The sequence below is a fragment of the Mobula hypostoma genome, chromosome 1, assembly GCF_963921235.1.
Source record: "Mobula hypostoma chromosome 1, sMobHyp1.1, whole genome shotgun sequence".
In the NCBI taxonomy this organism is placed as follows: Eukaryota; Metazoa; Chordata; class Chondrichthyes; order Myliobatiformes; family Myliobatidae; genus Mobula; species Mobula hypostoma.
Window position 1 is genome coordinate 33,182,596 of NC_086097.1, and position 12,819 is coordinate 33,195,414.

Here is a 12,819-nt window from a genome sequence, read left to right on the forward strand (position 1 = left end):
CTGTTCTGACACTCAGAAACTGTAGTTGTGTGATATCCCAGTTTAAGATTATGATTAAATTTAAGATTAAGATAAAGACTAGCTTTATTTGTCACATGTACGTTGAACCATACAGTGAAATGCATTGTTTGTCCCAAATCAAATCAGCGAGGATTGTGCTTAGGACAGTCTACAGGTGTTGCCATTATTCTAGCGCCAATATAGCATGGTCACAACTCACTAACCCCAACCCTTTGGAATGTGGGAGGAAACCAGAGCACCTGGAAGAAACCCATGCAGTCACAGAGAGAATGTATAAACACCTTTTAGATAAAGGTGGGAATCGATTCCTAGATGGTGATCACTGGTGCTGTAAAGCGGTTGCACTAACCGCTACACTACCAAGTCAACCCCATTAACATCATTAACCCTGTCCTTGAACAACAGTGGAGTTCCCCTTCCATCCCAACCAACTTTCACAGTAACTCTTTGCCATCATCCAACAGGTATTCCCCCTCATCCCTGCTTTCATTAGTCCAAAGGGATTATTTCCACAGCCTCATTTCTGCTTACTACTCAGTAACCATCAACATCCCAGCCCTTCCTACAGCACTGTTCCTTGAGGGCAAGATTGATGCAGTACCTTCCTTCTCCTTACTCATCACCCCAGATCAGCTTGCTTTCCAGATTACATTATGATCTACTTGCACTTGCTTCTATTTATTATGTACTGCTTACTGCTGACAATATGGTTTCCACTACACTGGGAGGACAACTGTAGATTGGATGATTATTTGGCTTAGCCCAGAGATAAACTGTCAAATGAATCCTTCTCTGATCTTTCTGTCTTCAGCCTACAGCAGCGTTCCAGTGAAAGCCAGCGTAACCACTGGGGGTACACCTCATCTTTCGATCAGAGGTAATAACACACTGAGTTGACCAACCTCAGATAATGGTTCTGGAACTAGGCCCTTCTACTTTGCACGATTGCCCCCTTTGTCATTAACATTAAATGTAACAGAAGGGAAGGGGGAACTTGAGGAAAATTGTATTCACCATTGAGCTGTGAAGTGTTACAGTTACAAAGAAAGAGCAGTACAGACAAACAATTAAAGTGGAAGGGCCACAGTGAGGTATATTGAGCGGGCAAGAGTCCATCTATATCATACAAGACATTCATTCAAGAGTCTTATGATAATAGGGTGGAGATTGTCCATAGTGGTGGGTTTTCTTAAGCTTTTATATTTTCTGCCCCGAGGAAGGGGAAAGGAGAGGGAATGACTATGTTCTGGAACTTAGATTTCCAGAAGATTTAGATTTGATAAGGTTATTATGGAAATTATGAACTGACTGTGTAGAAGATCAGACATTGGTATGAATAGAGGATTGGATACTGAATAAAGTCTTAATCAAAATAGTGAGAGATTGTGGAGCTCTTTAAAACTGAGCTTTACTATTATCTGGGTGTCTGAGTGCATGGTTCACAGAAGGGGGGAGGGGCAATACACAGAGGATTGTTTGAAAACAAAGATATGCCTGTTTATAATATAATAATATTCTGAGATGACAGCATGATTAGCAAGCCTTACTAGCCCAACAAGCTGCACCATACAATGACACGCAGATGACCAATTAATCTGCTAACCTTTGGAATGTAGGAGGAAACTGGAGCACCCAGTTGAAACCCACATGGTCACAGAGAGAATATACAAACTCCTTACAGCCAGGGGTGGCAATTAACCCCGGGTTGCTGGCACTGTAATAGCATTATGCTTATTTCTTTGTTACACTGCTGCCCCAGTTTAGGAGAGAGATGAGGCATATCTTTTACTTAGGGGCTTTGGACCACTGTCTATTTGAATATTTTAAAGCAAAATGGGGAGGGGAATGGAGGGCAATGATCCATGTATAGTTTGATGGGACAAAGCAGAATAGCAGATGGGCCGAAGGGCCTGTTTCTCTGTTGTAGTGCTCTATGACTTTATGACTCTAAATTAATTGATCTTTAATGCAGGGACTGAAAGATTACAGTTGGCTGGGCAGGATGTGGTTCGAGGTTATAGACAGATAGCTATCTTTGCTTCATGTTATCTGATTCTAGCTCCTAATCCACAGGACTGGCTGTGCCCAAGGAGGGAGATTCTGGTGGCTCTGACAGTTCAGGTGACAATGGCCTCTTAGTGCAAAGCTCTTCCACTCATCACCTTTATCCTCCACGCGCCACCTTACAGTCAGCAGGCAGCCTGCCGCTGGCCTCCTGCACAATTTCACCTCAGGATCCGATCTTCCTTGAGGCCGAGGCAGGAAGCAGGGCTTGCTCAGCAATTCGCAGGGTGGGCTCTGCAACCTTAGCATCTCGTCCTCTACAGCCTCTGGGAAAGGTCCAGCGATCTGCCTCCGACAGCCTCTCTCTTGTGCCCCCATCGTCCTTGCAGGCCGCGGCTCAGATCTACAGCCAGAAACTCTCACGGCCAAACTCAGCAACAGCAGGTAAGTGTCTGCAGAACTGGCAAAAGAAAGCTCTCTCCCATGGATTTCTTCTCTTGGATCTCTTTCAGTCTGTGTAAATGTTTACTAATGAGCACAAGGCAATGTCCTATCTAAATGTGGCAACCATTCTCTGACCATCCATTGATGGTGACTTTTATAAGGGGAAGTTTCTTTGACGGGCCTCAAAGTTCAAAGTAAATTTATTATCCAAGTATGTATACAGCTTTGTTACCATATACTAACTTGTGATTCTTTTTTGCAGGTATATACAGGAAAAAGTTTTAAAAATGCGTTATAATTGACATAAAACTACACGTAAACAAAGACCAACGTGCAAAAGAGTACAAACTGCAAATATGGAAAATATTCTGGGAGCATAAGGCCTCTTATATAGTGCCACCTAATCCATGAGTTACAGGGTCATAGAAGACTACAGCTTGGAAACAGGCCCTTTGGCCCATCCAGTCCATGCCAAACCATTTAAACCTAGTCCCATAAATTTGCACCCGTACCATAGCGCTCTATCCATGTACCTATCCATGCTTCTCTTGAACATTGAAATCTAAATTACTTTTGATCTAAATCCATCACTTGCACTAGCAGCTCATTCCACACTCTCACCACCTTCTTGAATGAAGAAGTTTCCTCTCATGTTTCCTTTAAACATTTAACATTTCACCCTTAATCCATGACTTCTAGTTGTAGTCTCACACAACCTCAGTGGAAAAAGCCTGCTTGCATTTACCCAATCTATACCCCACATTATTTTGTATACCTCTACCAAATCTCCCCTCAACGTTCTAGCGATTAAAGTTCCAACCTATTCAATCTTTCCTTATGACTCAGGTCCTCCAGACTCAGCAATATCCTTGTAAATTTTCTCTGTACTCTTTCAGTCTTATTTATATTTTTCCTGTAGGTAGGTGACCAAAACTGCACACAGTACTCCAAATTAGGCCTTACCAACTTCTTATACAACTTCAACATAACATCTCAACTCCTGTACTCAGTACTTTGATCTAAGAAGGCCAATGTGTCAACAGGTTTCTTAATGACCCCATCTACCTGTATTGCCACTTTCAATGAATAATGGCCCTGTATTCCCAGATCTCTTTGTTCTGCCACATTCCTCAGTGCCTATCGCTCACTGTAAGACCTACCCTGGTTATGACCAACGAAAGTGCAACACCTCACACTTGTCTACATTAAATTCCATCTGCCATTTTCAGCCCATTTTTCCAGCTGATGAGATCCTGCTGCAATTTTTTGATAGCCTTCTCTGCTGTCCATTATACACCCAACCTTGGCGTCATCCTCAAATTTTCTGATCCAGTTAACTACACTATCATCCAGATCGTTGATATGGTTGACAAACAACAATGGACCCAGCACTGAACCCAGCAGTACTCCACTAATCACAGGTCTCCACTCAGAGAGGCAACCATCTACTACTTCTCCCGCAGAGCCAATGTCTATTCCAATTTACTACCTCATCTTAAAGGCCAAGCAACTGAACCTTGTTGGCCAACGTCCCATGCAGGACCATGCCATGCCTTGCTGAAGTTCACGTAGATAGCATGCATTGCCTTGCCATCATCAATGTTCCTGGTAACTTCCTCAAAAAACGGTATAAGATTGGTTCGACATGATCTACCACGCACAAAGTCATGCTGACTATCTCTAATCAATCCTTGTCTATCCAAATACTCTTGGAATACCTTCCAATTACTTTCACGCTCTTCATGTCAGGTTCGCCAGCTTATAATGTCCTCGTTTATTTTCAGACCTTAAACAGTGGGACAGCATTAGCTATCCTCCAATCATCTGCTATCTCACTTGTCACGGAGGATGATTTAAATATCTCTGCTAGGACTCCTGTAATTTCTGCACTAGCCTCCCACAAGTTCTGAGGGAACACTTTGCCAGTCTCTGGGGATTTGTCTACCGTAATTTGCCTACAGTCAGCAAACACCTCCTCCTCTGTAATCTATAGGGTTCATGACTCACTTCTATAGACCCTGTGTCTGTCTCCTGAGTAAATACAACTTTTAAGATCTCCCCCATCTCTTTTAGTTCCATGCATAGATTACCATTCTGATCTTCCAGAGGACCAATTTGTCCCTTGCAATCCTTTTGCTGGTAAGATATCTGTAGAAGCCCTTAGGATTCTCCTTCAGTTTGTCCGTTGCAGCAACCTCATGTTTTCTTTTAGCCCTCTTGATTCCTTTCTTAAATGTTCTCTTGCATTTCTTATACTCCTCAAGTACTTCATTTGTTCCTATCTGCCTATACCTGCAAAGTACCTTCTTTTTTTTCCCTTAACCGGTGCCTCAATATCACTCGAAAGCCTAGGTTCCCTAAACCTGTTATGCTTGCCTCTTATTCTGATAGGCACTTGCAAGCTTTGTACTCTCAAAATTTCACTTTTGAAGGCCTCCCACTTACCAAGCACTCCTTTGCTAGGAAGCAGCCTGTCCCAATCTACACCTGCCAGATCCTTTTGATACCAACAAAATTGGCCTTTCTCCAATTTAGAATCTCAATCTGAGGACCAGACTTATCCTTTTCCATAATCACCTTGAAACTAATGGCATTATGATCACTAGATGCAAAGTGTTTCCCTACACAAACTTCTGTCACCTGTCGTCTCATTTTCTGATAGAAAATCAAGTACAGTATTGCACACTCTTTTGTTGGGACTTCTATGTACTGATTATGGAAACTTCACTGAATATATTTGACAAACTCTACCTCATCTCGTCCTTTTACAGAATGGGAGTCCCAGTCAATATGTGGAAAGTTAAAGTCACCTACTATTACAACCTTATGTTTCTTGAAACAGTCTGCAATCACTCTACAAATTTGTTCCTCTAAATTCTGCCGACTGTTGGGTGGTCCATAATATAGCCCCATTAATGTGGTCATACCTTTCTTATTTTTCTGTTACATGCATAAAACCTTACTGGATGAATTCCGCAGTCTGTCCTGACCGAGCACTGCCATGACTTTTTCCCTGACTAGTAATGCCACCCCTCTCCCTGTATTTCCTCCTGCTCTATCACATCTTAATCAACGGAACCCTGGGATATTGAGCTGCTAGTCCTGCCTCTCCCACAACCAAGTTTCACTAATGGCTACAGTATCATAGTTCCATCTTTTGATCCATGCCCTGAGCTCATCTGCCTTTCCTGCAATACTTCTTGCACTGAAATATACGCAACTCAGGACATTAGTCGCACCGTGCTCAATCTTTTGCTTCCTGACTTTGTCAGAGGTCTTACCAACATTTGTCTCCACAACACTCTACTATCTGTTCTGGCACTCTGGTTCCCATCCCCCAGAACACTAGTTTAAATCTATCCCCCACCCCCTCCACCCCCATGCAGTACTAGCAAACCTTCCTATTGGTATATTAGTTCCCCTCCAGTTTAGGTGCATATTGTCTCTTCTAAACAGGTCCCACCTACCCAGGAAGAGAACCCAATGATCCAAAATTCTGAAGCCCTCCCTGCTATACCAACTCCTTAGCCACGTGTTAAGCTGTATGATCTTCCTGTTTCTGACCTCAATAGCATGTGGCACGGGTAGCAATCCTGAGATCACAACCCTGGAGGTCCTGTCCATTAATTTAGCAGCTAATGCCCTGAACTCACTTTGCAGAACTCTGTTCCTCTTCCTACCTATGCATTGGTACTGATGTGGATCACGACCTCTGGCTGTTCACCCTCCCACTTAAGATTGCTGAGGCAACATACCAGCTGGGAACATACCATTTGCACCCACAGAACTCCTTTCTGTTCTCCTAACTAACAAATTTGCTATCAATTCCACTCATCTCTACCCTTCCCTCTGGGCCACACAGCCAGACTCAGTGCCAGAGACCTGACAGTTGTGACTTTCCTCTGCTAGGTCATACCCCCAACAATACCTAAAATGGTGTACCTTTTGTTGAGGGGGATGTCCACCGGGGTACTCTGCACTGGCTGTTTAATTCCTTTCACCTTCCTGACAGTCACCTAATTTTCCAAGTCCTTCACTTTGGGTGTAAATACCTCTCCATATGTCCTATCTATCACCCCCTCAGCCTCCCACATGATCCAGAGTTCATCCAGTTTCAGCTCCAACTCCTTAATGTGGAGTGTTAGAAGCTGCAGCTGGGCACACTTCTTGCAGGTGAAGTTGTCTGAGAAGCTGGAGGTCCCCCTGCCTTCCCACATCCTGCAAGAGGAGCATTCAACTATCCTGCATGGCATCCCTACTGCTCTAACTGTTTTAATTATAAAGAAGGAAACAAATAAACTGAAAGAGATAAATCTATCTACAGCTTTTTGCCTTCTCTCACTGAAGCCTCGAGGAGCTAAGGCCTCAAAATCCCCACTCTAACACTGCTAAACACTAACGAAGAACCAGCCAGTAGAACAGTAGTCAGCCTGTATGTGGCCTGTCCTGCCAAACCTGTTCAAAGTTAAAGTTGAGTTTATGGTCATATGCCCAAGTACACGTGTGCTCAGGTGCAAATAAAAACTTATTGCAGCAGCATCACGCTCCCATAGCATCATGTAAACAGCATTGACATGCAAATCATAAATTATACACAATTTTTACAATAATGACAACTAGAATAAAAGAAATAATCCACTTTAGTGCAAGGGGGTCAGTGGTCAGAGTGTTGCTAAAATCTTGTGTTTAGGGTTTTGTCAGTTGGCTCGAGAACTGAATGATCAGAATCAGGCTTATTAGCAATGTCTTATATGACATGGAATTCTTTTTTTGGTCGCAGCAGTACAATGCGAGGGCATTAAATCGCTATGAAATGCAAAATAAATAGTGCAAAAAAAAGGAATAATGAGAGTGTTTATGGATTTATGGGTCATTCAGAAATCTAATGGCAGAAGGGAAATGCTGTTTCTGAGTTGAGTTTGAGCCTTCATGCTCCTGTACCACCTCCCTGATGGTTGTAACGAGACAAGAACTTGTCCTGGATAGTGAGTGTCTTAGTATTGGATGCCACCTTGAAGGGAAGTAGCTGTTTCTGGTGATGTGGAACTTCAGGCTTCTGTATCTCCTGCCTGATGGTAGCTGATGGGGATCTTTGCTGATGGATGTGCCTTCTTGACGCAGCAAGACGAAGGTACCATCGATGGTGGGGAGGGATGTGACCATGATAGATTGGGCTGAGTCCAATACTCTACACAGCTTCTTGCATTACTGTGCACAAGATTTCCATTATGTGCTGCATTAAATACTCACTGAATTTTGCCTCTGAGTGGCAATGTTGGATGACTTGTGTGTCTAGCTGGGGACTTGCACACTCTTCCTGGCCCTTTTTTATTTAAGTATTTCAGATATGAATTTCAATTGAGGAGAATCTCGTAGATGTCCAAACATTGACCGTAGATTGACCAAAGATTCACACAACTCATGATCTAGATTCACTTCGGAGAAGCTCAGAAAATGACCTCAAATTGCCCTTTCTTGAAACTTAATTTGTTTGCAGGATATAGACAGGATTAATAAAGTGATTACTTACTGTCCACAAGCTCAGGCATCTGAGTTGACTGCTGATTATTTGGCCCTTAACTTCAGATTCAGATTTATTTATTACATGTACATGGAAACCTACAGTAAAGTGTTTTGTTTGCTTTAACCCAAGGTTGTGATAGGGCAGCCTGCAAGTGTAGCCACACATTCATAGTCGTAGTCATACTTTATTGATCCTGGGGGAAATTGGTTTTCGTTACAGTTGCACCATAAATAATTAAATAGTAATAAAACCATAAATAGTTAAATAGTAATATGTAAATTATGCCAGGAAATAAGTCCAGGACCAGCCTATTGGCTCAGGGTGTCTGACCCTCCAAGGGAGGAGTTGTAAAGTTTGATGGCCACAGGCAGGAATGGCTTCCTATGACGCTCTGTGTTGCATCTCGGTGGAATGAGTCTCTGGCTGAATGTATTCCTGTGCCCACCCAGTACATTATGTAGTGGATGGGAGACATTGTCCAAAATGGCATGCAACTTGGACAGCATCCTCTTTTCAGACACCACCGTCAGAGAGTCCAGTTCCATCCCCACAACATCACTGGCCTTACGAATGAATTTGTTGATTCTGTTGGTGTCCGCTACCCTCAGCCTGCTGCCCCAGCACACAACAGCAAACATGATAGCACTGGCCACCACAGACTCGTAGAACATCCTCAGCATCGTCCGGCAGATGTTGAAGGACCTCAGTCTCCTCAGGAAATAGAGACGGCTCTGACTCTTCTTGTAGACAGCCTCAGTGTTCTTTGACCAGTCCAGTTTATTGTCAATTCGTATCCCCGGGTATTTGTAATCCTCCACCATGTCCACACTGACCCCCTGGATGGAAACAGGGGTCGCCGGTACCTTAGCTCTCCTCAGGTCTACCACCAGCTCCTTAGTCTTTTTCACATTAAGCTGCAGATAATTCTGCTCACACCATGTGACGAAGTTTCCTACCGTAGCCCTGTACTCAGCCTCATCTCCCTTGCTGATGCATCCAACTATGGCAGAGTCATCAGAAAACTTCTGAAGATGACAAGACTCCGTGCAGTAGTTGAAGTCTGAGGTGTAAATGGTGACACAGTGCTAATATAGCTTGCCCACATTGCTCAGCAGAACAACACATACGTTAACAACTGCAACGACAAAGAACAAAACAAGATGACAGCAAAGCAAGCCCCTTTCTCACCCACCCCATCACAAACACAGACAGGCCTCCAACCCCAGGGCAGGCTGCCCCTAGACCTCCAGTTCTTAGCTCTGAACTCTCCGACTGGCTGACATTAGGTCTTCAACCTCCAGTCCCTGGTCTGGACTCACATTTTCAACCTCCAGGCCTCTATGTTGCTTAATATCATCCTCAACTTACAGAAATGACTTGGACTTGGGAAACTAGGGTGAAAGAAGTTTACATGGCAATTGCTGTGCGATGTTGACTTGTTGTATAAAAGTTTCCACCTGTGCTAGGCCCCCCAACCACCCACCACAATTTTCTCACCCCTTAGTGATGATGGTTATGAAAACAGGTAGAGATGTGGCACTACATGGCTCTTTTTTTCTGCTCTGTAGTTAATCTCTGAGACCCTAATACAGCATCCATTAATGGATTGTGGCCCAGACATGCCAACCTCAGGCATAATAATGTGCAGCTAAAATGCTGTTGACACAGCCTGCCCCATTGCTCCTCATTTTCTTCCAGTAGCTGGGAGTTAAAGATGGGATGAACTTCTGCCTGGAATCCTGCCATTCCTGTGATTTTGGAAGTCCCAACATGGAGGTGGGATTCTAGCGCTGTGATCCATATCAGGAAAGCATACAGCTTAGAGAGGTATCTCTGTGCAACAGATCTGGGCATTTGTTCTGTGTGTCTTGTCCCTCTACAGCCGGCTGTGTAAAATTATCTCCACTCTGCAGGCTATTGACATAACCATAAACACAAAAGATTCTGCAGATGCTGGAAATCCAGAGCAGCACACAAAAAATCTGGAGGAACTCAGCAAGGCGGGCAGCATCTGTGGAAGGAAATCAGCAGTCAACATTTCTGGGCAAGACCCTTCATCGGGAATGGAAAGGATGGGTGCAGAAGCCAGAATAATAAGGTGGGGGCAGGGGAATGAGTACAAGCTGGCAAGTGATAGGTGAGCATACCTTATGAGAATAGGTTGAGTGAATTTGGCCTTTTCTGCTTGGAGCGGCGGAGGATGAGAGGTGACCTGATAGAGGTGTATAAGATGATGAGAGGCATTGATCGTGTGGATAGTCAGAGGCTTTTTCCCAGGGCTGAGATGGCTAGCACGAGAGGGCACAGTTTTAAGGTGCTTGGAAGTAGATACAGAGGAGATGTTGGGGATAAGTTTTTTTACGCAGAGAGTGGTGAGTGCGTGGAATGGGCTGCCGGTGATGGTGGTGGAGGCGGATACGATAGGGTCTTTTAAGAGACTCCTGGATAGGTACATGGAGCTTAGAAAAATAGAGGGCTATGGGTAAGTCTAGTAATTTCTAAAGTACGTGTTCGGCGCAGCATTGTGGGCCGAAGGGCTTGTGTTGTGCTGCAGGTTTTCTATGTTTCTATGAGACCAAGTGAGGAGGAAGGTGGGTGGAGGAGAGGGGATGAAGTAAGAAGGTAGGAGGTGACAGTTGGAAAAGGTATTGAGATGAAGAAGAAAGCATCTGATAGGAGAGGAGAGTGGACCATCGGAGAAAGTGAAGGTGGAGGGGGCTCAGAGGGAGGTGAGGAGAAGAGAAGGCATAAGAGGGGAACAGCAATGGAAAAAGAGAGAAGGAGGGAGGGGAGAGTAATTCATGACATTAAGGAAATCAATGTTCATGCCATCAGTCTGGAGGCTGCCCAGACGTGAGCTCGATGCTGTTGATGTGGACTGTCACCAGCGGTCTGTCGCATGAGTGTTTCATTGGTTAATATTGACTGGGAAGTGCAGGGTGGGAGTTGCTCCATTAGCTGCAGTGTAGAATGCACTAGCCCAGACTCATTCTGTGGCCTTGTCTCTCTTTTCAGGCTTGGGAACCCGATGTACTCTGCGACAGAGACCACTCACAGCTGGTGTGAGGGAAGGGGATAAGCGACATTCTCTCTTTGAAAGTTTGAACAATGATGCCATCTCCACTGTGCTACAGCGCCTGACAGCCAAACAGAACCCTCAGCCGTACTCATCATACTCGCACCTCAGCCTCCTGACGCAGCATGTGAGTAATGGCCAGCCTGAAGCTCAATGTTGTTGCTAAACCTGATCCTCGGCAAGTCTGACAAAGGGTCAAGTCCCAGCCAAACACACAAATTCAACTGCAAGTGACAAGCTTTACCATTCCAGAGTCTGCTTCTCCAATGGAGAACGGTACCAGTGGAGACAGGTCTGTCAGTGTATAACAGCGGGGTATAGTACCAGTGGGGACTGGTCACTCACCATATAACATCAGAGAACAGTGCCAGTGGGGATGGGTCTGTCACTGTATAACACTGGGCTACAGTACCAGTGGGGATATGTCTGCCACTGTATAACACTGGAGTACAGTACTGATGGGGATGGGTCTGTCACTGTATAATACTGGGTTACAGTACCAGTGGGGACGTGTCTGTCACTGCATATAACACCAGGATATGGTACCGGTGGGGACAGGTTGTTCTCTGTGGATGAAAAAGGACTGAAGGGAGATTTACTTGAATAGCCACCATACTCAAAGACAGTTTTTATCCCACTGTTATCACACTCTTAGACAAACCTCATAAGATAAAATAGACTCTTAACCTGACAATCTAACTCATTATAATTATGCACTTTATTGTTTGTCTGCATGGCACTTTCTCTGTAGCTTTTACACTTCGTTCTGCACTCTATTACTGTTTTGCCTTTTAATACCCCAGTGCACTGTGTATGGATCTTAACTCTGTAGATAATGTGCAATATGAACTTCTCACTGTATCTTGGTACATACGACAATTAACAAACCAGCACCAATACCGAAAGGTAAAACATGTGAATTATTGATTGGATAAACAGAGAGGATTCATTTCCCTTGACAGAGCTCAATAACTGAGAAAATGGATTTTAATGTAATTGAGCGAAGAATTAGAGAGGAGTGAAAGATTTTCTTTTTCCCAGAGATATTGGGAACCTGGAAACATCTGCTCAAAAAGCAGTTGGGGAAAATTTACCTGATGTGCCCATGAAGAGCCCAAGCCTACAGGGCTACAGATCCAGAAATGAGAAATCAAGTAACCAATTCTTGGGCTAGTATGGACATGACAGGCCAGAATAGTTCCATTCTCTGCTTTTTATCTCTATGAATCTGTGCTCACTCACTGGCAGACCGCCAGATGTTTCCAAGATTTCCTGTTTTCCTTCCACCACTCAGAGAGAAGCTGGAATCTTTCTGAGTTACTCAACATTTTATTTTTATGAAAAAGATTCTTTCGGCTTTTTGAGTATCTCGTTTGCTTATGCAATAATTTAAAACAACAGTTGTGACCCAGTTTTCTTTGGGAAGTTTTGAATTGAAGCTGGACGGCAGCCAGTGGTGCAGACCACATCCCAGTGGGACTGGCACTCTTCCCCTCTCCCAGCCAGTGCAAGCTGGAGCTTCTTATGTCCCATCCCACGTGGTTTCAAACCTCTGGCACTGGACAATGCTTGAGGCCAAGCCATTCTGCTTTAGCTCACCAGTTCATGACATTGGTGATGAAGCTGAGCTGGGGTTGTGGAGTGAGGCTGATTCACAGCAGCCATTCAACAAAATACTCACTGCTTCTGCGGGTCTGAGTGGTAGTTCTTTACTAGTTTTGTGGCCCACTTGCTTGAGACTGTGTCACAC

General features: G+C 44.2%; 1 protein-coding gene across 9 annotated transcripts in view; it reads left to right on the forward strand.

The window, feature by feature from the left end:
* Positions 1–12,819, forward strand: part of ttll5 (tubulin tyrosine ligase-like family, member 5) — a 508,510-nt gene that overhangs the window by 286,792 nt on the left and 208,899 nt on the right. For all 9 annotated transcript variants that reach the window (XM_063045983.1, XM_063045976.1, XM_063045953.1 and 6 more), the window contains exons 26-28: positions 833–898; positions 2,095–2,469; positions 11,009–11,196. In XM_063045983.1, the coding sequence (XP_062902053.1) occupies positions 833–898; positions 2,095–2,469; positions 11,009–11,196 (629 nt within the window). The remainder of the gene's footprint in view (positions 1–832; positions 899–2,094; positions 2,470–11,008; positions 11,197–12,819) is intronic.